General features: G+C 37.3%; 1 protein-coding gene across 1 annotated transcript in view; it reads left to right on the forward strand.

Moving 5' to 3' along the window:
- The window catches only part of LOC148819446 (CD82 antigen-like), a 30,292-nt gene extending 22,652 nt beyond the window's left edge, over positions 1–7,640 (forward strand). Inside the window, exons 6-9 of the mRNA XM_088935050.1 lie at positions 1,671–1,769; positions 4,063–4,236; positions 4,769–4,852; positions 5,361–7,640. Coding sequence (XP_088791176.1) covers positions 1,671–1,769; positions 4,063–4,236; positions 4,769–4,852; positions 5,361–5,438 — 435 coding nt within the window. The 3' untranslated portion in view covers positions 5,439–7,640. The remainder of the gene's footprint in view (positions 1–1,670; positions 1,770–4,062; positions 4,237–4,768; positions 4,853–5,360) is intronic.
- Positions 7,641–27,893: the final 20,253 nt, after the last annotated feature.

Raw genomic sequence — 27,893 nt, forward strand, 5'->3', positions numbered from 1 at the left:
CAGAACGTAGACTGCAGCTGCTATTAGACTGGCAGAGCCTATCTGAGGATTTGAAGGGAAACATCTGTACCAGGAAAGACCATGAAGAATGATTTACACTCCTGTCTGTTCCAAGATGCACATTCAGTTCTCGAGTGCCTTTTTTATTTAATTATTCCTAAAGGAAGACAGGGTGGTTTTATTCAGAGAGACATGACCCTTTCCTTTACAGAATCTCAAGTAATGCTTTATTTCATAACCTTTTTCTTCATGTGTGGAAAGCAGTCCGTTTTTGTTCTGCACCACAGTTCGGAATAATATTGGTTTGGTAAGAAAGGGGAAAACAACAGCAAGGCAAATGACATTTTATTTGCAATATATTGTGACTAACTGATAAAGAAAGACGTGCTGTTTTTTCTTTTGCACAGTCTCAAAGATCACAAATGAATTTAAAATAGATTTCTTAAGAGAGAGTGCAGTTTTGCAGCTCATGCACACACAACAAGCAAAGGTGTGATCTTCTTTTTTCTCTAATAATAACTCTGATAATTGCAACTCTTGCTTTCAGTTGCACTGACTCAACAGTCACTGGGATTATTGCCAAATTAGACAGGTTGAGGTTTATGTTAGCACTCATTTGCTAAGATCTAAATCATTCTGTGCTAGGGTGCTCAGTTAACCATTAAGCCCTATACAGGTGTGTATCATGTTTGTAGACCTGAAGTCATAAACCTTTACCAAGAGCAGAAGGTAGTTATTCTTGTGCAGGGAATCCCTCTCTAATCCTGTTCATTTGGATAAAGAGGTTTGTCACAATTTAATTGTTATTACAAAGAGAAATACAAAGGCAGCATGGGCAGAACCCAAAATGCCTTTTCCTTCTTTTAATTGCTACAATGCATTTCACTGCAAGGCAGGCCTCACTTATAAAAATTGCTTTATTACAAAAAAAAACTTTAAGATACAATTTCTGAAAGTCCATCTCTAGATCTGCAACCAGGACCGGCAGATATTTCATGGAGAGAGAGAGAATCAGGACTGTGTTTCAGCAAGTTCTCATGTTATACATTGTTCTGTAAGATTATTTGTACTTTATGTTGTATTCTGTTTGTCCTATGCTTTTGTTTATGCTAATGCACTGCAGTCTTGATTCTAATCAAGCTACCCTTTGAAATAGTAACAATCACTAATGGGAAAAAATCTTGTGTAATACTAGGTTAGTTTCTTTTGTGTGCTTCCTTTAGATATGATAAGCTATGAGCTTCACAACAGCATCGAACTCTTAGCAGTCTTACTATGACTCATGCAAATCTTCAATCAAAAGGATATGAATTAAAAAAGAAATGTGAAAACGGAACAATTCATGTAATGCTTATTGTTAAAGTACTTACAGTAGTGTTTATAGCATTATCAAATTCTTTACTCTCCTCTGAATAAATATTGTAATTGTTTAATGTGACATCTTCATTCCAGAGCAATTATCATTCAGAAGTTACCTCTGAGATGCAGAGATTTTGCTGAAAACGTTTTTTTAAGTTTTAAATCTACAAAAGCCATCTTCACCTTGGAGAGCCCTGGCAAAGAAGAGAGAGTCAAAATACTGTTTATGTAGTATATACATGAAGTAAACAATTAAAAAAAATTGAAAATGTTTGTTGTGGTTGTTTACTTTTCCATTTTATCTTTGACAGCTGAAAGATGAGATGTCAGTCATTGTTAAAAAAATAATTCTGGACTATCGTGAGGGGAACACTACAGCGGACGCGGCCTGGGACTACATTCAGAGAAGTGTGAGTAATGGCATGGTCACTGCAGGAAAACCTGCTGTTGTGGCTCTTGCCGGCAGTGTTAGGGGGTTTGGATGGAAGTTGGTTGTTTTTCATGAAACGGTAATATCCTAGTTAACGGCAACTGAGGGAGCTCTTGTCCTTCTCCAGCTGTAACCTAAACTCTTTCTGTTAATTATTCAGAACGGAAAAGAGATTGTCCATTTATCACATGTCGCTATGGGAGACTGTGCTTCTTTGGATCCTGATATGTCTTGGCTGGAATGGTGGTGATTTCACAAGAGGGGTGAAAAGGGATAATATTGGCTTCCAAATTCAGCAAAACACAGACAATTCAAAGTAAATAAAAACTATGTTTTGTACAATAGAGGGATTTTTATTAATTGGCAACTATCTTCAAGGCCAATGATGATGCCAGGCCATTTTAATGGGGGTTTTAATAGTGCGGGCACAAACACTTAAAACCCTGAAGTCAGTACATTTGATTTAAGAAAATAGCTTTTTGCAGCTTATCCACCCTTCCAAACAGCATCCATACTTAAATGTCAAGCATTCGGGAATGTTTGTTTATATATGTTAGTTTTTATACATTGCCTCTTGGTCAGATTAATTGCCTTCATGGACTTGGGTTTCATTGTTGTGAAGATAACTGAAGATACTCCAGTTTATTTTTAGACCAACTCAGATACTGTTGTGGCAGTTTCTGCAGTTTACAGGTTATCGTTCTGGAATAAGCACGTTATTAAGCTGAACTGTGACTGAGCTAAAGACTGAGGCTTCCATATCAGTTTTGCATCACAGCTTTTGCACGTGTTGACTGTGCTGAAATCAAACCTTTGATGAATTTCTAAAGACTCTTAGAACCCTTAGCCTTTCTTTTGATTCTGTCATTTGATGTTCATGTTAGGAGTGCCACAAAGGTATCTTCCTCCTGTGGAACATTGCTTGGTAAAGATCCTGGCTCTTTCTGTCTGATGCTGAAATATTGATCCATGCATTTGTTTAATCAAGATTGGGTCACTATAATGCCTTATTGTCTGGGATATCGTCTAAGGTACTGTGGTGGTTTCAGTATGTTCAAAATTCAGCACCCCTATCAATACTGTAAATTAGACATAATGTGAAATTTAGAGTGGACATTAAGGTGTGTGCTTAAGGCATGGAATGGTCTGATTCTAGATTATTTTAATGATTTATTAAATGAAAATAGTTCAGATCTTAATCTGAGTTGTGTTGGTTCTTACTCTGCTAAAGACTGGGTTCTACAAATGGAGACAGTGAGCCTTCTCATGTGCACTGCTGTTTGTCGACTTGCTAAACTTGCTTAAAGACCTTTTCATATACAATCCATAATTTATTTTTACACTTGTTTTCACAAACTCAAGTTCACTGGGATATTTTTCACTTCATGTGATTGTTATATACAGTATTGTGTGTGTAATATTGTACTACATTGTGAGTTTCTTGAAGAGCACTAAAATAAAATGGTGTTATAATGTAGCTTTACTCTTCCTGAATGCAACTTGGGCTTCAAACAAGGATGTTGCTTGTTACAGTACCTTAGAAAACTTTTTGAAAACAAATTCTCTTATCATACCCATATTATGATGTGGGATTCTAAATCTATTTTCAGAATGGAATGATAAACTGCTTGAATAAAGAAATTATCTATTTAGCAGAAAACATAATAGGATAACTCTTGTTTCCCCTCACGTAAATTCACCAGCCTCTATATCCTTCCTGCTTTCAGCTAATGGAGATTTTCTGAGCTTTCCTTCTTGATGTTTCAGCTGTTTTAGTTGTTTATGAAATCTACACAAACTGCTTCTTCATCACCCTAAGGTCGACCACGAAACCTCGTGATGGAGCATCGTTGTTCGGAAATGAACCCAGATTAGAAGCAATTCTTCGTATTTCTTTGTCTGTTCTTCTTGTGTCAATGTACAGCAGTAACCTTGATGACAAATACAGACATGTAATGGATAAAAACATTTCAGTACAACAGAAAAGATGTTGAGGTGTTTCTTTTATAAAGAGAAAAAGAGATGGCAGAGTTTCCCCGTTTTATTGTAAAGATAGAAGTAGTTTATTTTTCCCTTTTATATTCTCCTGCTGTGAGCTGTGAGAATTGCCTTTCCTTCTTTTAATAAGGAAACATGGTGTTTGAGTAAAAATGCTACAGAACAAATGGAGATATGCTGGAATAAAGCCATTTGGTCTTGCATGTCTGTAGTGGGACTCATAGCATTGTGTTAATAGGAAAGGTGTCCGTCATCCTCCCTGCTCTTGTTTCTAGATTCACTGCTGTGGCTGGAGTGGCCCAGGGAACTGGACAGAGAACCCGGTGCTTAAGAACAACTCCAAATCCGAGTATCCCTGCTCTTGTGCCAACCTGACTGCTGTAAATTCCTCTGTACCAAACAATGGCTTCTGTCAGAGTGAATCCAAGCAGTGGCCGGTCTACACCATGGTAAGGCCGAGTTTCGACACACTGATGTACATTAGTCGCACAGCCTTCTTTTCCATCTCTCTGCAGCTTCCAGGTGAAGGCTGGGACTATCCTCCTTCAGCCTGGATTCACCCAAAGCCTGTTATCTTTCCTGTGAAAGCAGGTTAAAATTACCATGTAATTAAAAGCATGGTCAAATTAACAAAAATAATGACTTTGTTGGAATTGGATTAGTTATTACCCTGTATTATACAGCAAATGCAGAAGGTTAAGTCTCAAAGTGACTGATATTCCATGATATTTCTCTATGTACTTCACAAGAACACTGAACTTCCTGCCAACACTTTCTTGTAGCGAAATGAAGAAAAAGACACTTAGAACCCTGCAGGTTCAGGGCCCTTTCTTTCTGAAATATTTGAAAACTGGTCTGCAACAATACCCAGAAGGTAGTTTGTTATTGTTGCATTCAGAGATGTATCCTCTGCTATGATTAGAAAGAGTGTGTTCTTGCTGCTCAGGGTGGTCATCCTTTTTCCTGCTCTCATTCTTTCAGGGATGTGCTTCAAGTGTGGAGAATTGGATCCTCAGTAACTCTGGAGTTATTCTTGGAGTCTGCGTTGGAGTGGCAGTCATTGAGGTTTTTAACTTTTTTATAATCTACAATCAGAATATCTCTTAACTTTTTTGTCACTCCTACAGGGAGTAAGCCTGCCCTGAAGTTCTTCCAGAGCACGTATTGGTATTCTCCCTTCTCTCTTTACACTGTAGTCCTCAAGATTCTCTCTGTGAATTATAAACGTCTCTGCCCCCAGGAGAACAGTTAAACTGATCCAATTAAGATTTAACTGAACCATTTTGTCCTTTCTTAGTTTTAAGCTGTTGATGATTTCCAGTACCCAAAGGCCAGAGTTGTCTTTAAAAAAAACCCACACATTTTATGAATGTATCAACCATTTTTGTCACTTAATTTCAACATTCAATTATGAAATCTGAATATTTTTTTAATTGCATTCCATTTTTAGTTAAGTTTAAAATAGATTTTAGTCAGCAGCTTTGTTTCATGATTTGTTTCTCTCACAGAGATGCTTGCTCAGCAGGTTTTACTTGATTTGACACACTTTTTTTGCATTGTTTTTACTGTGCAGCTGCTGGGGATGATCCTATCCATATGCCTTTGCAAGAGCATACACCAGGAAGACTACACTAAAGTGCCCAAGTACTGAATCCTTTTCTGGAAAAGAAAAACACTCAGCACCTTCCTGTGCCAATCCAAAAACAGGCAGTATGGGAAAATGAGAGACATTGTGCAATCCAGTTACAATTAGAAAAGTGGGAATCTACTCTTTCTCTTTCTCTCCCAAGTCATGTAATTTTTTTACACGCTGAAGGTTTAATCCATGTGGGATAACATCATGCTGTTTCTGTCTCTTTTAGGGTGCCGGAAATGTATATACTTTTTTTACATGCTCTTAATTTTTGGAGCGTTCTTTGCTAAAACATTAGAATATGCCTATTCCTAAGATATGGTTATTCAAGTAATTTAAGACAGAGAAGTGATGAGTTATTTAGCCAATTCATTTCTTCTGTTCCCAAAAGCTACATGTATAGATGTGTTTTTTTACTTTTTTTTAAGCACTTCATATCTTAGATTTTTTTTCCTTAAGAGCACTTTAGTAAATGTTTTTTACTGTTGATCAGTGACACAAAGACTGGTCAAGGCAGTATACACAATAGCAGATTCTATGTAGTCAAAACGTGAGTGAGGAAGGGCTGTTATTAAGTGAGATAAGAGGTGGGTGTTGGCAGTACAAAGTGCAGGTGGGAGCCTGTGAGTGACATTATTGGTCTGAATATTAATTCATTTCTTTCCCACACTGAACAAGATTAGAAAGAATTGAGTTATCATTTGAGTTATCAATCATTATTAATAACTTTTAATCACCATAAATAATTTTATGTAATATAGTGCCTTTTAAAGCAATCGTTTTTAAAGCAGACCTCATTTTCCCATTCAATTACTCTGCAAGCTGCAAATTGATTTGGAAATTACCTCAACACCCAAAATACAGTAGCAACAGTTTATACTTTTTGACAAATCCTTCTAACTCTCAAAAAGTTAGGTTGATGTGTTCACAGTACAGCTCAGGCTTTGATGCAGTGCATATGTTGTCAGTCCACTTCTGAATTCTTAAGGATTTCACAATACCCTTCTTTTATTAACTCAGTACTGTCATCTGCTTTAAATTTTTAAGCCTTGATTTTGAAAATCCCCATGGTTTGGCCTGGTCTGATTGGTCTTTTTACCATTAGGGTATGGTAAATTAGTTTTGCATGATGTCTTTTTATATGTATTTTTGTGTATGTATATATTTCTGCAGTTAATAATTAATGAGTGCCTGATTTGCAGTTTATGGCTTAGCATTTTATATGAAAAGATAGTTGCCAATTTCCTCTGTAATAAAGGAATACAATTTTATTTCTGTGACATGTTTACATGTGAAATATGAAGAGTTATTGGAGGAAGAATCAGCAATATTTGACACCAGATATTTACTTTAGACTCTCACACCACATGTGCATGTCACTCTTTAAGTATGCTGTGAGTTGACACTATCTCATTTAAAAGTAGGTATGTGGGTTTTTGTTGTCCTTGTGCAAAGTTTTGCATGGCTAAAGTATGCCCTTAGGCTCTGGCTGATATAAGGCTCAAGTTATCCTTCTTTGACCTAAAATAAACAGAAGATTAAGCAAGGGTTAGTATTTTAAAGTTTTGAGATGGGTTACACTATACCAGATGCTGTTTACTGTATTATCCAGTGTACTCATGTCATCTTCCAATTACAGCTTTTTATGTACTGTGCTTCTTTAAAGACCTTTAATAGTGTTTTTTGTATTATGAATGTTACTTAAAGACGTATGAAGATTCTCATTTTATGATGATTAAAATGTCAGGTACTGTTTTAATGTACGTGACACTGCTTTAAGATTTCTTGTTGTGTGGTCAAGTGTTAACATTCCACACTTTAACTGTTCTTTAGAAGACATATTCAAGCACATTCAACAGCAGAGGAGCTTTGGGCTTGATCTTGTACAAAAGAACACCCATTGTGGTAATAACATAACAGCTGGGTTTCTGAAAGTTTCTTGTAAAGTGAGTGGCTCTGATCCAGAGAAGAAAATGTATTTAAAAGTAGATGAAGGCTCTTGCTTCTTTCCTTTTGTTTTTTTCTGAGAAAATATCCATGGTTAATTTTTAATTTTTATTGCAGATAGGTATTCTTGTTTTATTTTTTTATATCTAAGGAATAGATATCAGTTTCTAGACATGCTGTAACTGAAAGAAAATGATAGGGATTCTTATGAAAATTGAAATGTGCATTTCTGTTCAGAAAGCCAAGCCATTAAAATAAAGTGAACTCACCCCAGATCTTTGACCCAGATCTTTTGATTTCAGAGTGATAGAATTGTGTGTTTGTTCACACTGATGTGAAAGCCAGATTTATTTTTTGTGTTTAATTTTTCATTTGTTGTCAAAATAGAATAGATTAGAATTGCTCTAACAATTTTAAATATTTTAATATGATAAGAATGAACATTTGTTTTGACTCCAAACAATTTCAAACTATTGAACATTGATATTCCATTAAGCCTTGTCTTCTTTTATGTTTATTTATGTGTTGTACAGTATTGAAATCTAAAAGCATAAAGCAACCCGTGGAACCATATTATTCCACCAGAGGGCGCCAGTGAAGTGTCAGATGGAATTTTCGAACTAATGGAAGTGTACTAATGAAATATAATTTAACATTATTTGCATGAGTTATAAACCGTGATACTGTAAATACTGTATATTCTGTTTAGTTGATCCCAGCTTCTGACTTCCCTTTTTTGCTCGTAGATCAAGTGAACTTTCTTTAACACCACTATAATAAAGGTTATGTTCAAAATATAGGCACTCATGCTCACTAAAGTGTGGTTCCCTCTATAGGGTGGTTATTGAAAGGTATCTAAAAGTGAGTAGGTGAGGATTTCCATATATATCTTTCTGACAGCAGATTCTATAACAAAGACAGCAGGCGCTCTCCGCCTTGCACAGTGGGTGACAGCCTGGTGGGGGCAGTATTGAGCTGTGCTCTGAATCAGCTGATGTCTGGTGGTGATGTCAGTGGCTTCCTGAACCATAAACTCTCTGCAGTGGTGTGTGAGCTGTCAACCATGGGAAACTGGAGTAGGCCACCTTTTTCTACTCAGATTCTGACTGCTTGCTCCTTGTCAGATCGTAGTATTAAAAGAGAAATGGTGTTGGACTGGTATTTTGCTGAGGACAGGAGACAAAGCCAGAGATGTATGGGAAATGTCAATAACACAATTACACACCATTTTTTATACTTCTTAATATTGATTCCTTGTATTTATATAGAGAGTCTGATCTCGAAGCATGTCACAAACAGAACAGAACCTACTCCTCCTGCCTCTGAGGTGCATCTCCCCCCATGGTGGTGAGTGGCAGCCATTCTTCACCAGCAGAGGACTGGGGGGGGGGTAATCCTTCAGTTCACTGGAGTTTACATTAATTTATATGTTCTGACAATGCAGCTTGGTAACAGTATGCAATTTTTTCCTTTGATATAATTTTCTTTTTCATTAAATATATTGTGCTCTGCAGAAATCAACTCATTTTGTTGCTGACAGTTTAAAATGCAACCTGATGGCCTGTCAAGATCATGTCAGTGAAACCTGGATCAGAAGCCCTTTCCTGAGGGCGAGAGGCAGAAAATCAATGTAAATCACAAATGTACAGTAGGTAGTTGCCTGACCTCTGCTATTGCCAACCCTTGGTAGATAATCAAACATCAGTTCCAGTGGGGACTGGTAACCAGCTTTTGGTTATTAAATGTAAAAATAACTACGCATTAAAGAGAATGTGCCAGACCAGGGTTGAGGATAGGTCTGAATATGGGTGCTTCAGATTAAGAGCACAGATGTGATGAGCAGAACGATTTGAATGCAACATTGAGAGATTTGGAAACTAAATACATTTCAAGTCAACTTCAGGATTGTTACAGTAGAGTGGGTTTCTGACATTAGGACTGTTACTGGAAATGGAATGAACAGCAGTCCACATGTGAGCAAACACTTCACTTAGGGGCCCTGTGTCAGGCTTGTCTTTTAAACATCACGTGGATCGTTAATAGACTGATTTGGTCATTGCAAGGAGGATGTAGTTCCATTTGGATTTGACACTAAAAGAGTGTGGGTTTCTACTCCATCCACAAATCTGTTCTTTAAAATTTGATAAGGAAGTTAACCTAGAAGGTCAGAGGTCACAGCAGTGGTATCCTGTTCACATATTCAGAAGTGCTCCTCATGAGGACCTTACCTTCTACAACAATAGGAGCTCCAGCTTCCACCTTCCTGCTTTCTCCCTGCTGGGATCCGACGTCCCCTACCCACATATCCTGTTTGGAGACATGCAAACCCCCTATTTGGAAGCTGCTAACGCCCACATCAGAGACCTGAAACTCACATGAACAAAAACAAAAACATGCTCAGTGGCACAGCTGGTCTATGGATTTGAGCTGAAGATAATGCTTAAATCTCTACCTGGAAGTCAAGAGTGTGTAAGCACACTTAAAACCAAAAATCTACCAGTGCTTGTCTTGCTTACAACAGTTTACAGAAAGCATTATCTCATGTGAAAAGACAGTATATATGGAGCTGTTGATTTTGCAAATGTATTAAACGTGGGAACCTAACACTTTCTTGCAAGGAGACATTTTCACTTCTGTAGCTACTGTATAATTCTGCAATTCCCAGACTTCTGCCTCATCCTTCTTCTGAAGTCAAGGGAAGGGAAAGAACTTTGGCGACCCAGTAAAATCAATTGAATTTCTTTTTTTTTTATTTGGGAATTTAATTGGGTTGAATATTTTTAATTTTCTGCAAACTACAAAAATATCTGGTAATTCTATGTACTAAAGTCAGTTTTAAACAGGAATTAAATCCTTCAAAATCTGGGTTGTGGGAGACGTGTCAATTTTGCAATGTTGATTTTGTGCAGGGGGGAGACACTAAATGGTGTAGGACCTCACAAATTCCTCTACAAACAATAAGCTGTACACATTGATGTGCCTCTTGTTTACTTGAAGCCAGAAATGGATTTGTTCCCCTGTGTAAGAAGCTGAACCTAAACAGCAAGCCTTACTCATGCTGTCATGCACAGGCAGAGGTAATTTTAGAAGAACAAACATCCTATTCTTTTAAAATATCCTATTCTAAATATCCTAGTCATCAAGTCAGAAGAAGATGTAGTCGTTGTGTTAGGTCAGGAGCTGGGAACATTGTTTACACACAAGCATTTCTCTGAAGGTTTCTGACATCTTGGGAAACTTACTTCTGAAATACTGTGCTCCATTGTGACCCAGCTATAGGAATGTACTTAAAAATGAGTCATTGTAAATCAGTCACACACTAGCCTTTTTTAATGTGATCTTTGGGGAATTCTCTTTATCATACTTGCCTTGATGTTTTGCTTTGTACATCACAGCAAACTCTAGAAGAAGGAGGTGAAGGACTTCCAGCACAGCCAGCATAGCTAGGGGTACTGAGCAAACACTTGGTCAGCATAGCCAACTACTGTAGCTGTTCTGCTGAGAGGTAACTACAAGTCTTCGTGTATCAACTGAAAGCCAAAAAGTGACCTTTAGGTGACACAACAGCTGTTTTTAGTCTTCGCTGTAGTACCACATTTCCCCCAGATTTTTGCAGCTGGAGTACAGCTAAATCACTTCAAAGTTTCAAAAACAATATTTAAGTGAATAAAAAGTAGCTAATCTTTTCACAGCTAAGCTATTACAGTAGCTGTAACAGGTGCAGTAAGTAGTATTCACTATAATCAAATAAGTATGAATCGCATAGAACTCAACAGCAGTTTTAATTAATAAATTGTACAATATACATAAATGTGCAAGATTTTATATCTCAATGATGATGAATGGTTATGAATAAAAATACAGCTTTTGTGAATTTAAGGTGATAATTGCACAAGTATATTCTACCACTGTACATGCAAAATATTAATGAACGTTGTTCAATGTGAACTTGAATGTTTTTCAAATTCATATTTCACCTAATTATTCAATAACTGTAACCAATTATGACAGTCATTATAATTATTAAATCCTGAAGAACTACATATAACATGCTGAAGAGAAAGAATTAGAACCTGGTTAGAGTAAAAGTAATCAAATATCTTTAAAAAATATGAAAATGGAAATAGTAGGAACACTTGGCATTTCAAGTGATTTTGTTCATTACATAATTTTTAAAATGTTAAAAATACAAGTCAAGCTCTCCATAGTCATGTCAAATTGTGCTAGGGGGGGCTTTTAACTACATAAAAGAATCTGAAGGTTCAGGAATTAGCCTATGTGACAAATAAAGACACTTTTAAAATACTGAAAAGCTTCAATGACACAGATCTTGTCAAAAACGACTCTTTAAACAATACTTTAAGATAAACCAAAAAATCTCTTAGAGAAAAGCTTTGAAAAGCAGCATGACAGTGTTAAGATTGGTCTTCCATTAATCTTAGAAGCAGGTTGTCTCTGTAAATCTTTGAAATCACATTGAGTTCTATGTTTTGCATCGATGCCTGGAATCTTGTTGCTCATTGTACCTGAAGCAGTGTGGGTTTTTTTCAATAGACAGTAAATCAATTTTACCCTTGTTTTTACAGACCTTTTGTTAATCTAGTCTTTACTCTTCGAAAGTCAGGATCTGTCAGGAGGTCGATAAGTTGCTGCAGATCATGGATAAAGGAAAAATAACTTTGCCTAGGCTTTGTCAAATAAGAAAAATTAGAAACCTAATCCCTACTAGCTTTGGTTAATACAGTGTCACTTTAAGGAGGCTGGAATAATACAACTAAAAACTGTAATTAAACATCACCTACTTTTCTTAACTGACATTGTTTATTATAATAGGCTTTACAAACACTGTTAAAAATAACATCTGGAGCCCTGGTTCTCAGCTTTGGTCCATCTGTCTGCTAGTTTTTATTGCAACTTTTTATCACTCATATAGAGTGCATATGGACAAATATATTAAAATTAAGGAGTCAATGCAATACCATATTATCTTTTCCTACTTCCACTATTTGTGAAGTGTTTAAGCTGGCTGTGGATATAATTAAGATGGCTAGTGGACCTATTGTGAATTATGCATGTTACTGCATCTACTTACTGAAGAAACTGGTTTATCTAATCAGGCAGCTGTTCTATAACCTCCACATTTCTTTCAGAAATTAACATCACCCAGAAGCCTGGGTCAGTCCCCACACTAATGGTTCTCTGTTCCTTGATATTACAGTGAAATTAGTAGCTGTGTTGCACTCAGGCTCAGTAGTACAGTAGCAGTACATATTGTTCAGGGTGTCAACACACTTGACAGATATTTGGCTCTTGATAAAGTCAGTAAAATGTTACTGGGGAAAACCACAGCTGACAAGATGTAGCAGAAACCCGTGACCAGATTTAAAAGAGTAGAGCTCTGCTTTTTTCTGTGAAGAGTCTTCCTAGGCTATTGTGTTACTGCTATAGGCTGTGTTTTAATGACCTAGACTGTAGTAAATCCAATTCCTTCCTTAAAAATGAGTGTTAATCTATTCAGTAGGGCTGGTAAGGGAAGTTGGGAGTGAGGATATTATCCCCTGAGCTGTTAGTTACCTTCTTTCTTTCCTGTTGTTTATTGCTTAAAATGTTTAATTATTTGACATTTCTCAATCTTTTAAACTATTCAGAACCACCACTGTATAAATGATCAAAATAGGTGTCTGGCAACTGAGCACATTCACACAAGTCGTTGCTGGCTTGAGATCTGCTGTGCACACCATTGCTCATCTACAGTTGATACACAGAAAACGTTCCGCTCATTCGGCTCTTAGAATCTGGCTTTCAGGCTTGTCTTGTCTTCAGCCGAGCTGTGACAGAATGCTCTGTCAATTGCTCCCTACAGCTTTCCCACACAAAACTACAGCACATGCACTTCACCACTAGGCTCTTCATTAAATATACAAACATTTAATTTAATTTCTCACTAACGTTTACCTCTTTCTATCTAGTGATGTTTGTTTTATGGGAGCACATGTAATGAATCATTCCCTTGATGCACTGCTATGTAAAAATTAATCCAACAAATATTGTACACATACTTATGACAACATTGACCATTTTGCATCCTCATGACTAAAGCCAAGGAAACAGTGTTTCTAGAACAGGCTGTCTTTATTGGCGTTGGTATAAAAAATGCTCTCAGGCCACAAGGGAGATCAATTTGTATCTGGGCGTGGGCGCTACAGTGAAGTGTACAGTAGGTGATTTCTAATATAAAAGGTATTTCTTTTCATTTGTATATTTTGTATATAGTCAACACTGTAAATATTTGTACACTGGTATTTCTGCATTATTGTTGATTTTTTTATGGTAGTGGGAATCATTAAACATCATTGCACTCAAGACCTACTGTTGGCTTGTCCATCATTTGCTTAGTTGTTTTTTTACCTTTGATCCTTTGTCCAGCCATGATCAGCTCAGTCATATTTTCTTTTTTTTTGTTGATCCTTTTTGTCTGTTCTGTAATTCTTGTTGTTATTGAAGTGTTTTCTTACTTTTTTGGATCATCCATAGCATCATTTTGGAATTAATTTCCCTCCTTTAAAGCACAAAGGCAAGTCCCCCTTTAGTTTTCCTTTACTATTTTTGCTCTTCTGCAAGACATACATTGCATACGTGTAGAAAAACAGAACTTCCACCTTCTTCTGAGCTTTCTAAATTAAAAATATTCTTTACAGAGATCACAGAATGGTTGATATGCTGATGATTCATTTCCTTTTTTATGATCTTTATTCTTTAAAAAAAATGAAAATCATGACTAGCTGACAATATATGTCTGAATAATGTTATTGTTTTTTGTGCTTTTTCATTACAGTGTCATTTGTCATTGAATGTTGACAGCCTCACAGCCACTGACTTCATTCTCCATAATGCCTTGACGGTTACATTCATCCATAAACAACAGGTTCTAATTATAGTTATGATTATCATGTGTATCCTTGTACGTTTAGCTAGATAAGCAACACCCAAGCATTATAAAACATCTTAAAGTGCAATGAAAAGCTGTTAAAGCTTAGAAAAAATGTTTTCATGGTTCATAGAAGTGAACACTGATAAACCACAGGAACCAAAGGATAATGTAAGTGTTGTTCAAAGTAAGTTTTGGAACATCGAGAATAAAAATGAAAACCTGTATAGATTTCCATGAATCTTTGTACAATAGCTACCAATGTTCCCTCTAAGCTGTGCGCATGTGCGCGCGCACACAGGTTATGCAATCAGCGCATATAGGAAATTGAACTGCGCACAAAAATAAAAAAAAGATACAGTATAATAACAAACATGGTCGTCAATTGAAAAATGTTAAATTGACCACATGAGACTGGCTGCGAGAGGCCCGACTTGGCTGTGTGCATTATTACTGCTACTCGATCATCGATATCTGTGCTCTCGTAGTCTTGTACCTCCCTGCTCATGCTCGCTCCACACTCAGTCTCTCTGACTGGGCTCGTGGAATCACTGTCCTGGTCTTTTGGATCTCTGTGCTTACACGAGGATGACTATATTAACAAAAAATAATTTCAGGTTTACAATTTTACATACACTCAATTTAGTGTGCACAAGTTTTTGGCACTGGGAAAACATTGGCACAACTTGACATTTTTGCGCAGACAGGCCATTAACAATTAGAGGGAACATTGGTAGCTACCCTTTCTGACATCTATGTTGCATTTTTTGTGTCAAATGAAAATTTTACAGAGCTGTTCTTGAACTACTGTGTTAGGTTTCCTGCATCACTTTTATGCAATTTCTTTACAGTGTGATAAAGACAGGAAATTAAAAATAAGAAAATCCTGTTCCATTTGAGATAGAAAGGAGGCATCATCAATGGGCCTTTTGAAATTTACTCCTCCATAATTTATTTAGAGAAATTCATATCTGCTTGGCTGTCATCTTGAACTCCATAGGAAACGTGTTTGAAATGTCTCGTCAGTTCTTGGGTACAATACTGTCAGGATTCAAATTTCAGCTTCATCCGCAGGCTTCGCAGCTACAGTGCACGGTTCCAGCTGATAGCGATGCTGTTTCCTAATGAGTGTGTGGTCCAGCTGTACCGTTCACTCATGTGTGCCTACATGCTGTGTGTTTCCTTCTTCTTGAGCGGTCTGTTCCTATCAGTTTTATTTCTCATTGCCCCTGTTCTGCTGCCCCCTTTCCCCTTGTCAATATAAATTTTCCGTTCTAGTTCTTTTCTCATTATGTGGTGAAGGCTGACGGAGGTTTGTCAGAGAATTTCACACCCATGTGCTCTTGGTATGGTTTCTGATTTTCTCCTGCAAATGGAAAATCTAGTTGTGCTTGCTAATAAGAAGCAGTAAGCAATGCTGGGACTAATACTAAGACATTCACTATATTTTGTCACTTAATACACAGAACACAAAATCTTTTTAGGAGGATTGGCTGCTAGCTAGTCAAAGGTTCAGCAAGTGTTATTGCCACTATAGGTGGATTATGATCTGCTAGATTAGGGAACCAGCTAGCTCTCCTGACAGATTGTTCCACTTAACTCCATGAAATCTTTAAGAAGTAGCTTAAATGAATCTAAGCAACTACTGTAAGTGAGCAAGATAGGCCAAACTGTCTCTGATTTGTTACTTTTTAACATTATGACAAACCATAATTGTTTAACCAGTGTTGTTCAGTATGATTGCAGCTAGTAGATAAAGTTTTGATGCTGCTATGAACAGATGAAAACAATCTAGAGGAATTATCCCTTAAACCAAAGTCCTCTCATGTCTGGGTCTTTGTGATTCTTTGCTGGTTTTCATTTCAGCTGAGCTCTCGATTATGTAAATGAATAAAAAATAAAATAGTAATCTGATTCAGAAACTTGACTTGAAAGTCATATAGTAGCACTATATGACATTTAAAATGGTTACAGCAAGAAAAGTATATCAATATATCAAATTGTGTTGCTACTGTAACAGTACAAGAGATTTGAGAACAACAGAATACTATAAGCCTGACGGAGGCAGTACACATACATACACGTAGAATTGGCAGGGAAATGTACTGTCTGGTGAAACTGAGTTGAATGAGAACTTCATTGATCTGCAGGGACTTTTTAATGGTAGGGATTGGGATGTTGAAAAGCAGCCTGCCCGCAGAGCACAAAAAAAAACCTGAGTGAGACGTGAACTGCAAAAGGCGGTGAGCAGGTTGTAATCGAATGAAAGCTCTGTAGCCCTGCTGGTTCAGCAGAGTTACAGACAGGTCAGGTAAGGACATGTAGCGAAATACAGGGTGGGTTCCACGTAGTGTGGGGGGCATCTGTGCCTGCTGGACTGAGAAACATAGTTTAAAACTGTCTCTGGCAGGAGGGGCCTCGCCTTTACCACTCTGACAGAAGGAACAGTGACCTTGGGCTCTTTCCCTCCAGCCTCGCAGATGGCTTCCATTTCCAGACGCCTCCTGCCCCCTTAGGCCAAGTCCGCCCACTCAACGAGCAACAGTACATGTGATTAATCCCATTAGGATATCTCCCTTCGCTGCTTTCAGTGTCAGAGGCGGGTCCGAAAGCCAAAAGACTACTACATACAGAGTGCGCAATCTGTAAAATCCAAGATGCACTTTTTTTTTCCACAGGTAAATAAACAGACTTCCATGTTTGTTATTCCACACATTGAAATGTAAGAAATATTGTGAACCTATTTCTCATCTAGTCTTTCAATAGGTCAGTGAATCTAAAGCTGTGTTTTACCATTTCTTGAAGGAGCTCACAGTTTAGCCCTTGACCACCACCCGGCAAAGCAGCTTGTTCCACCTATCCACAACTCTTTGAGTAAAGAAGCTTTTCCTGTTCTGTACCATGGAAAGCTATTTACACCAGGTTATTGTACGTGCTAGTCTGAGAAGTCACTGTCTACTTGGGTTAAGTCTCACTTCAATCTCCTTTGTTTCAGACAAAAGACATTTAGGTGCCATTGCTTCTTTGGGTATATAGAAATTTAGATCACGTCTTCACCTTTCCAATATTGACTTGCACTGTGCACAATTGCACCTTTAGCATGAAAAAAAGCTGTATCAAGATCTCCCATCCTTCTCAGCAAGTAACATGGAATCTATACTGTAACCTTTTGCTGCCCATGTCTTTTTCAGCTGGTTTCTGCCGTCTTCCATTGATCTTTCAATCAGAAAAAAAGAAAGAGAAAGAAAGGCTTTTTGAATTTAGGAATAATGTTCCATGTGTTTGTGTACCATAATGTTTTTTTTTTATTTTATCTTATTAAAGTATTCACAGGGAAACATTTTTAAGTTTTACGAAAGGGAAGATCTTTGTCTAAAGCATTAATATTAGCTTTGTATTTAAGATAAATGTGATATTCATATGCTCCCACTTGGCAATTCTTCAAACCACTTAATAAATAAGCTTCCAGTATTCATAAGTCTCTTCAAATGAAGCCTAAAATGAAGCTAAACTCCTGAACCCAATGAATAATAACATTGATATTTTGTATATCAAAAACATATTATTTTGTTTCTTATGATTTGTCTAGCATTGCTTCAGCTGTCTTGGGACTTCCAAGAAGATGTGATATATTTATTCATGGTTTGTCTTCGTATTCTCCCTCTGAAACAAAAGCAGAGTTTTGCATTGGTTATGTGTTTCCTTTAGAGGTTTGAATGCAGCTCTTGGTGTTTTTTTTACCCAAAATGCGATATGAGCTGTCAGAAAGAATGCACTCAGAGGCAATAACCTGTAAATGGAGTGTGAAGAGATTAGTGGGCCTCTTGTATTCTTGCCTGTACTCAGTACAGTCAGATTTGTTGACACAGAGAGAATTCTGTCTATAAGGTTCACAGCTTTGTTTTTGGGAATGTACAAATTACTAAAACTAAACACTTATCTGTGAAATGTTTTGTTTTAAACCAGTTCTTGTTGGGTGTTCGTTAACCTGAGGTGGCTTTTCAGGTATGCCCAGAGATGAACTGCATCAGCTCCATGCCATCCTAACTGCAGAGTAAATGAAAGTATGAATGCAAACCAACCTTAGCTCACACTGGCAGGGAGTGCTGCAAAGCAGCACCTCCGTAGCAGAGAACAATGTTCTTCAATTAGAAATGGGAAACAGGGATACAAGCAAGAAGAATCTGAGGAAGAGGGTTTTTTGGCTGCTGTTTTTAATTTTTCCTTGGTGCTTTCTATAACTTTTGATTTGTCATTTTTGTTGACTGTGGCAGCATTTTAGCTTTCTGCTTTGTAATCTATATTTTTGTGTTAAAACTTCATTATCTTTTTTATAGGTTAATGTGAGAACATGAAAATGGTCACAAATAAATGGTGGATTTTTCTTATCAATCTAAGTTGTTTGGTTGCTTCATCTGAGGATCTCGCCCAGTCATTTCTTGAAAGAAGCCCAGGTCTCAGCTTCAACAATGTGATTTGGTGATTTATTTCAAGCTCCCACAACCCTTTCTGTAAGAGAATGCCTCATGTTTTCTGATTGAAACGCTCTCCCCCGCAGTTTTCAGCGTTGGTCTCTGGTTTGTCTTCCACTGTTGAATCTGAAGGGATCTATAGGGTTAACCTTTTCAGTGCCCTTGATGATTATGCATTCTTGAATCAGGCCTTATTCTCCGTCGAAGTCTAAAAACGCATCAGTATTTTTAGCCTGTCAGCACAGGACATTCCTTCAAGCCTGGGAATATACTGTTTCTCTTCACACTTCTCTGGACAGAATCCAGTTTTGCAATGTCTTAATTGTAGCATATTTACTGAAATTGTACACAATATCCCAAATGAGATCTTAATAGTTCATTGTACAATTCTAAGACAGCATCCTTAGCTTTAAATTATATGCTTTTAATTGTATGTCTGAATATTTTGTTTGTTTTTATTGCCTCCTCCTGGCTGTCTACAAGATGAAAACGAACAAACACCTCAGTCTTCTACAGTACACAATTAGCTCGATCAGGCTTGGTGTTTCACATCTTGTATTTCTAATGTATGTTCTTGCTACCTGCATCTGCCATCTGTCAGGTGGCTCTCTGGTCTTGAATTTTCTCTTTTTTAATTTCCTTTGCAGGTTGAACCGAGTTTGCTGATCCTCCTAGTTTTGCATCATGTGGTACCAGGTAGTTCACTAACTATACCAGAATCTAGAATATTTTAATAAAATATAGAGCATCAGTGGTCTGAGTACAGATTCAGGCAGTATTCCTCTAATTTCTACAATCCAGTTCAGGCATTCATTTCTTATCTGTACTCTGTTTTCTATCTATTTACCAATTCTCAATCAAAATGCATGCATTTCTTTGAATGTCTACCTGAAATGTTATAATTATAATGCTTATGTGAATCCTTATCTGTATGCTCTTTATACATTAATTGCGGTTGACTATTGGTTGTTCAATGAATTATATAACAAGTTAGTTATAAATCCAAGCTGACTCTGATGTAATCTATAGTGTCTAGTATAGCTATGTAGTTCACAGTAAAAATCAGATTGTCTACATGAGATTGTTGTTTGTTTGCTGTGCTTCCTTCAATATATTTCTTGGAGGTCTGGAGACCTTAATTTCAGGACAGTGAAGATGACTTGGCACATTTTCTAATTGAGGGTTTTACAAGCACAGGTTAGATCAAACTCAGCTTAAATACCATGCTATGTGCATTTGGACATAAATAATCATAAAGCTCTTGGAAGAGCCAGCAGTATCAACTCATACTGTTTAGAGATGAATTTCCAGTGTAAGCATTGAGGAGTTATGCATCATTGCTCCTTTATTGCATTCCCTTTCCTACCCTGTAGGGGTCACTCATGCTCATGTTTTCTTTCCTGTCCAATACCTCATAGTGTGGACGGTTCTTTTGCACTTTTGCAATTAAACACAGAAAAACTAGGTGTGATTTTTTGATTATGTGCTGCTGACTTGAACTGACTAACCATTTCTTCGTTTTCTTGGGAAGTGATCTAATAGCCTTAGTCATAAAAAAAAAAGATCGTAAGCGTTTTTTTTAGAATTAAGACAAGTGAGAAAAGAGTCCTAGATCAGCACAGGGTTTTCCTTTCCCTGTGACAATTTCCTGACATTGCCCTGTCTTACTAAATATCTGACCCCTTTTTCCATAATGCTGCCTATTTCAATAACCTTTTGTTTTGACTTCTTTTAAGAAATGGCCTGGGTTTCTTCCCTTTGGTGAACCATATTTTTTCTAACAAAACTGGCCCAGTCCAACTTTTCAGAATTCCCTGTCTCCTAGACACCTCCCAGTTTTTCTCAACGATGTTGTTATTTTTGTAGGTGACGGTGTCTGACAATAAAGTGTTTCTCGAGGTTCTGCAGGTGGCTTGATATCTCTTGTCTGAGCTCTGCCATTGCACCTCCCACCCCTGTCTCTCTCCCCCTCTTTCCTCCCAGCCAGCCCTTGAGACAACATTCTTGACCTTGTAATCAACAGTGACAACCACAGATCACTGCAGCCCAGGGCAAGTGTGAAGCACACCTCTAGGTTTCTGAAACAAAAGGTCATTTCCACTCTTCCAAACCACTAAAGCAACTGCAAATGAATACATTTTATCTATTAACTTTTAGCATACTTCCAATACTCAGTCAATCAAGATGCTGTTTTTTTGCATTGTTAAATCCATACAGTAAACCCACGTGTTTATCTCCAAACCAGTATCAACTAATCCAATAATTAGAGTTTATTATATTTAGAATGGTAAGAAGCAGATGGTACAACATTTATGTTTTGATACTACTTAACATTTTGGCAACAGCCAGTAATGGAATTGTATTTTTCAGGGAACAGATTTATTTAGTTTTATGGAGAATGTTGTTTGTCTAAGCCTTTTTGTTTAAAAAAAGTTAGTAAAATGTGAAATGATAGCAAAGTCAACCCTGAGTTAAGTTTATATTGGCTCATTAAAAGTCATTTGGAATATCTTTTGTGTTTTCAACAAATGGGAATGTATTTGAAAACTGCTTAATCATTCTTGTGTGTTTACAGTGTATTTGAAGATGAAAGGGGAAAGATTTACAAGTCTTAAACTGGAATAAACAACATTGCATCCTGATAGTCACTGAACTAAATTTTTCAGAAATTACTTTTTTCAGCAACAAGAGTTGTATAAATCTCTTTTCAGAAAATGTTTATAAAAAATTTAGAAATAGGAAGTTATCATGTTTGTAGGTTTCCAAAGGATTCCACTCTACAATGACTATACAGATGATGAAATACTAAGAAAAAAAAACACACCTGGCCATGAAAACAATTTGCCTTTTTTAACCTAAGTTTCCTGTGAAGAGGAATGAGAAAAGAGACCTTTTGCGTTTTTGCACGGTGTCTGTTTGACACACTTCTCTCCTTTTTCAGGTCTAACCTCAGCCCTCTGGCCGCTGTGAAGCAGCTGCTCTGGCCCAATCATTCCCAGGCCCTGGGGGAAACCATTACTCCTAATGTGACTCTCCTTGCTCTTCACGTGTTTCCAATAAACAACAGTTCACAGCCTGGCTAAAGCCATCTGCACAGATTAAAGCAGTACAATCGTTTTTTCATCCATGCCCAAATATATGATTTACTTTTTTTAAAAACAAACTTGTGTGAAGTTCTTGTGGTTAGTAGGGAAGTCTTGTTTTTTATGACAGTGTTCAGTGGCATCATCAGATCATCCTGAGGTTTCAAGCAAAGCATGAAGCAATATGGGTCTTAAACATAATTATAGGAAAAATAATTTTTTTACATGTTTAAGAGCATTTTTGGGATTCACAGAGCATTTAAAATCCTTTTTGTACTGTAAATGAAAACAAAATATATAAAGCATAAGAAAGAATATGGCAAGTTCCGAATGGTTTGAATGAGAATACTCACACAGTCTTTTCAAATATCAAGCTATTGGTATTATGTTAAACAGTACTTAAAAGAAATAAGGAGTGCATCCAGACTGTCCTAATCAGCATAATTAGAATGATCTTTTGAAATACTCCAAATGAACAACCTAAATGCAGACACTGAACAAAGAAAGTAGGGGAGCTACTTGAATTTTATCTTTTCAGATTGAGTGAAGTAGCAGTTAGTATTAATGGTATTCATAAGCACACTTTAATCTCTTCTGTATAATGTCTTGTGCAAGAGGTCTTAAAATGTCTCTATTAATTAGTGCCACTTAGCTCAGAGAGGGACTTCGCTACTTCAAACCACCAGTATCACTGAAATAGTTTGATAAAGGGGTATTGAGATGTTTGCTTAGCTGCAGAGGTATCTAGGTAGGTCATTTGAGTGGAGGCCAGATTGATTGACCATTTTATAGTCTGGACAGTTCTGGAATACGACATGTGGCCATGTGGTATGCCAAAGACAGACACCAAGACACAGGCAGGGTGCATGTAAAGCATCCAGCAAGAGAAGAAAAGCAATGAAACAGGAAAGAGTGAGTTACAGCCTACAGTCTGTTTCCACCACTACATGCTTCATTGCTGAACTGAAACCTATCAGGTAAGGGACATAGTTCCGCAAATATAAAAATGTGCCTGCTTTCGTTAAATTCAGTCTAAGTTTCCATTTTAGATTTCCAAGGTAGATTTGTCACTCCATTTTATTTGTATGTATTTTTTGTTAGGGACAAAAGTTTGTCTCCTTTTTAGAATTTATTTAAAAGCCAGGGTAAGTCCCATTTATGAAAGTAGTCATACTTATCATTATGAAGATTTACAGTATATCCAGTTATAAGTGCTTTAAGTGGTCAGTGTTGTGAATTTAGTGAGAGCGATTTGAACAAAAAAGATCTATAATTGTAAACATAAACATCTAAATATTTGTTTTTGGGTTTTGTGATATGTTTTTGTCTTGCAAGCTACTGTAGAGGTTGTTTATTTTTCCACCAGCAATGTTCTCATGTAAGATTAAAGAAGCCATGTGACCTTGCTTGGTATTCCCTGATCACTAGTGGTATGTAATTGCTTGACTTTTATATTTTGGTTGGACTCAAGATGGTGTCATGAACGACTATTAAGTTGACTTAAATATTTGGAATTCGAAATAAGCATTTAAACCATTTCCTCATACCCCCACATAAAACAAAAATTTCCAGTTTCCTTTCACATGTGGTATTGTTTGCCCTTACTACACATTATGGCATGTGCTATCCTGTATATATCTGGCTTTTTATTGTGGTTCTAGCGTGGAATGCTGCTGTAGTTTCAGAAGAAACACGTGCCTCTTCACACCTACATATACTGCACAGGCCACTATAGGAATGCCTTTAGGATGAGGTCAAAACCATGAAAAGCGCAAGTACATCATCAATTCCACAGAAGACACATGGCAAGTACTGAAGTGATGAGGTTATGAGATTGCAGATTTGAATTACACGAACACTGTATCTCTAGGTTTTTCAAATGACATTGAAACTCCTGATACAAAATATGTTACTGAACATCATTATTCATATTCCGAACACAGGCCAGTGTATGTTCTGTACTCCAATGTAACTAGTTTCACAGGGAACGTTCCTTGGAAAATGCAGACATACTGTAGCTCAAACCAATACTCGTTCCAGACCTCAAAAGTTAATTGTGAAGCATGTTGAAATCGTTTGATGGAATGAGACAAGAGAGAGAGTCGTAGCTATGGTAGAGTGTGTGTTAAAACAGCTGTGTTGAGTGACAGAGCTCAGAGTGGAGACTGGGCCTGGACAGAGTATTGTTATTAAGTGGCGGAGTAAATGGCCTTTCTGCTAAGTGAATGTCTAGCTGTCGCCGCACTGTTGTGTACTGATAAAACAACCACAGACAAAGGAGATCTTGTTTCTGTTTGAGGCAAAATGAGTTTGTTAATTGCTCCCTTAGGTGGCAGGGAGACTAAGATTCTGCAGTCATGTTAGTTCAGCACTTTCAACCGCAATCACATTGGGGAGAAGTGGCTCAGATTAAGGTGGAGCCCTGGGGTCTGTTTTCATTGCACAGAAGTCCCATCAGGAAGAAGAAAAAAAGAGCTAAAACCACAACCACATAGTTAGAAGGCTGTTACTGGGTCTTGACAGAATGCTTCATGGGATATAGAACGTGGCTGCTGGGTACAAGCCAGGATATTGTACAAACACCAGGATCCTTTCCCTTTCTCTTAGCAGGTTAGTTTTTTCCCTTGCAAAAGAACGTGAGAGGGCAATGGAGGAGTTAATTATGTTTCCTTTCAATCTGTTGTGTTACTGCAGGCAGAAGAATAATGAAATTAAAAACAGAGAGAAATGTCAAATGAAGACATGCAGAAAAACAATGTAGTAAACATTTCAACTTTCATTTTAACAAGCTCATTGGCAGAATTTACTTTATTCATTCTTATTGCAGTGTACGTCCTTGTTATTGTCTTTATTATATTGACTGTTAATCTAAATATTGTATACATGTTACATGTTTTGTTAGATGTATTGTCAGTTATCACGTATTGTGATGTTATACTCCTGACAGCTATAAAAGTGTGGGTATTCCTTTTAAGCATTTTCTGTGCCTAGCAGAAGTAAACTCATAGTAATAGAAGTCATTCATCCATCCATATTCTAACTGCTTTCTCCAATTCAAGGTCGTGGGGGAGCTAGAGCCTGTGGAGGCAAGTATAGGGGCAGACACACCCTGGATGGGATGGGAGGGCACATAGAAACAGAAACACACAGTCATCCCTGGACCAGTTTCTCTAGAAGCCAGGTAACCTACCAGTTTGTCTTTGAACTATGGGAGGAAACCCACACAAACAAACTCTATGCAGATAGAACCCTAAGAATTGAACCCAGGACCTCAGCACAGCAAGACAGCAATGACAATCTCTGCAAAACCATGCTGCCCAGAAGTTATTCAGTATAAAGTAAAATACTGACTTTGAAACAGTCAGCTGTAACTAAATATTTCTCATGTAACAAGCTCTAAGGAACAGAGGGCGAAAACCCCATCAGTCACTTCTGGTGCAAGTCCACAGGACCCCAATATCAAGAGAAAAGTAGCATACAGAGTCAATGGAAGAGCCAGGTTGTGAGCTAGGAACCTTCTGAATCAAACCCTACTCCTTAAGCACAAAACAACCTAATTTTCTAGGTCTGTGCCTGTCTTTTCCATATTTTTAGCTAATCCTTTAACTTGAGAACCCCTCCGTTATAACTAAAAGAGGCTAGACAGTAATTATTTGATCTATATCTGCTTAATCTTATTATTTTCAGTTCATTTTATTATATTTCTACTAGAACAATCCAATTTAAACTTCACTCCCCCGTACAACAAAACTGTAGACCCTTTAGCAGGTTTATAGATATCTGGAGAACAGCGGAAATGTCCCTGTGCGTTGAAACGAGACAAGTATCTGTGGAGATGAAACTTGTCTTGTGAGAAGTTGTGGGAGTCTGGACAAGCTGTCAGAGAGTCTGCTGCTGTTTTTTTTCCTAAGCCTTTTTCCAGGTTGTAGCTGTTCCTCTGCAGTTGATCTCTGCCAAAGTCTTTCATGTGTGTTCCAAAGACAAGGCGGGATGGTGCAGTACCATTATTCTTGCTTCTTCTCTGGCAAGTGTGATGCGGACTGTACCTAGAAACAAAAAGAGATTCATTCCCAGATTTGCTGCACCACAAGAGTGTTTTCATTCTCTAGTAAAGTGCAGCCCATTAAACAGTACTTTTGCCAGCACCTTGGTAGGACTGTGATGCTTTTTATAACAGGGACTTGGCAGAGTTTTCTCAGCAGCAGAAGTGCTCATATAATGTGAGATTGAAGTTTCCCAGTGGTTGGATATCACACATTTCAGCAATCTTCCCTGTGAGTGACTGATAACATTCTGAACCAAGAAAGTGATTTTCTAAAGTCCTTATCCATCAGTCTTTCCTTCATTTATTTCACATATACGGTATTTTAATTCCAGTGAAAAATCAGACAAATGGAGACTTTAAGTGCCAGAGTAAAGGTATCTCAGTGAAATGAAGACTTACACTGTATCCTAGTTTCATTGCATGTACCTCTTGAATAAATTATATCCATAGTACTTTGCTGACCTTTCACCTCTTTATTTTTTGTCAGGTAAGTTTTAAAAGATGGTTTAACTCCCTCAACAGAACATTGGTTCTCCAAATTTAATTAAAAAAACTTCCAGTTTTACAGTATGCATGGTTAAGAAATAACTATGTGATTAAAATATTTGGCTGTCTTGCTTTTTTCCATATGAATTGAATGGTGGGATGTTCTCTTTCCAACAACGATTCCAGTGAAGGATTAACCTTTAAAAATTTCTGGCCTAGCGATGAATTGCTGCTTTGTGATGAATGTTATCATACTGGAGGCAGTACCATCTCCGCTAATGTCAAATAAATCCTGGAATCAGTATTACAAAAAAGTCTGAGTCACGTTTTTAACAATATTTTGCAATGTGTTCTGTATCCCTGTGAAATGTATCCATCTTCGAAAGGTATAGCTATTAAAGGTGCTCCACTTTTGCTGGAGGTAATAGGTATTGTGTTCAAGATCTCTGGCTTGAGTATAGCAGAGGGTGTGCGCAGGCCAGGGGACAGTGAGGCTGGTGACTCAGGAAGGAAAGCTGAGAGGAGATGGAGCTGTTTGAACAGCTGCACTGAATCAGCACTGCTGGCGCCAAGTTCAAGACACCTTCCTGTGATACAGAGCATGTCAATGCCTGGGAGAGACTTGCTCGTGATATGGCCTTTCAGTTTTCAGTACCACTAATTAGATTGTGTTTTTCTGTCTCTTCTCTCGCTAATATTTAAAGACATCTACGCTGCATTGTGACCTCTGTTGAAGTGAGAGAACTGATTGCAGAAACGTATTGGACTTCAAACCCTCAGAGATACTGTAATCTTTGATGGCATGAAGGCAAGCCAAGGTGCAGGAAGATAAGCCCCATTGTCTAAGACTAAATATCATAGAACTAGTTTTACAAAGCAGCAATTGTTTACTATGTTCTTGGAACAATCAGAAATAAAAATGGGATAAAAAATGTTGGTACCAATAACTTGTGTTGCTTTCTCATTTTTACTAACAAAGTAATAATATATGTAAAGTACATTTCAAGGTACCAAATGATATAATATCAGGCAAACATAAATCTAGGCAAAAGGCCTCAAATCCAAGTTATATTGAGTTACTTTTTTATGTGATGAATATTTAAACACTAATGCGCCATTTTCTTTCCATTTCTTTCTTAGAATTACATATTTATTTTGAGATATCTGGAGCAATTTTGCAAGAGGAAAAAGCTTTGCAATTTCTCAGACAATTTTCTTCATTCTTGGAAAAGGCTTGAAAAGAGGTAGATAAGCACATGCTTTGTTGTGTACTGTGTGGTTTTAGAACTTGCTACCAAGACATTAAGACTGGGAAAATGGGTGGCTTTTCCAAACCTCTTCCAACATCAAGGCTTTTTTGTTCAATGAGAAGATATGATGCAGACCTGACCATTAAGCTGTTTAAAAGGTTTAACATAATAAACATCTGCTGGGTGCCTTCAAGGGTGTTACAGGATCGCTGGACCATGGGCTCTCTTAAAATATCCCAAGTGTGTTATTAAGTTAGCATTC

Source organism: Atractosteus spatula, chromosome 16, assembly GCF_055471065.1.
Source record: "Atractosteus spatula isolate fAtrSpa1 chromosome 16, fAtrSpa1.hap1, whole genome shotgun sequence".
Classification (NCBI taxonomy): domain Eukaryota; kingdom Metazoa; phylum Chordata; class Actinopteri; order Semionotiformes; family Lepisosteidae; genus Atractosteus; species Atractosteus spatula.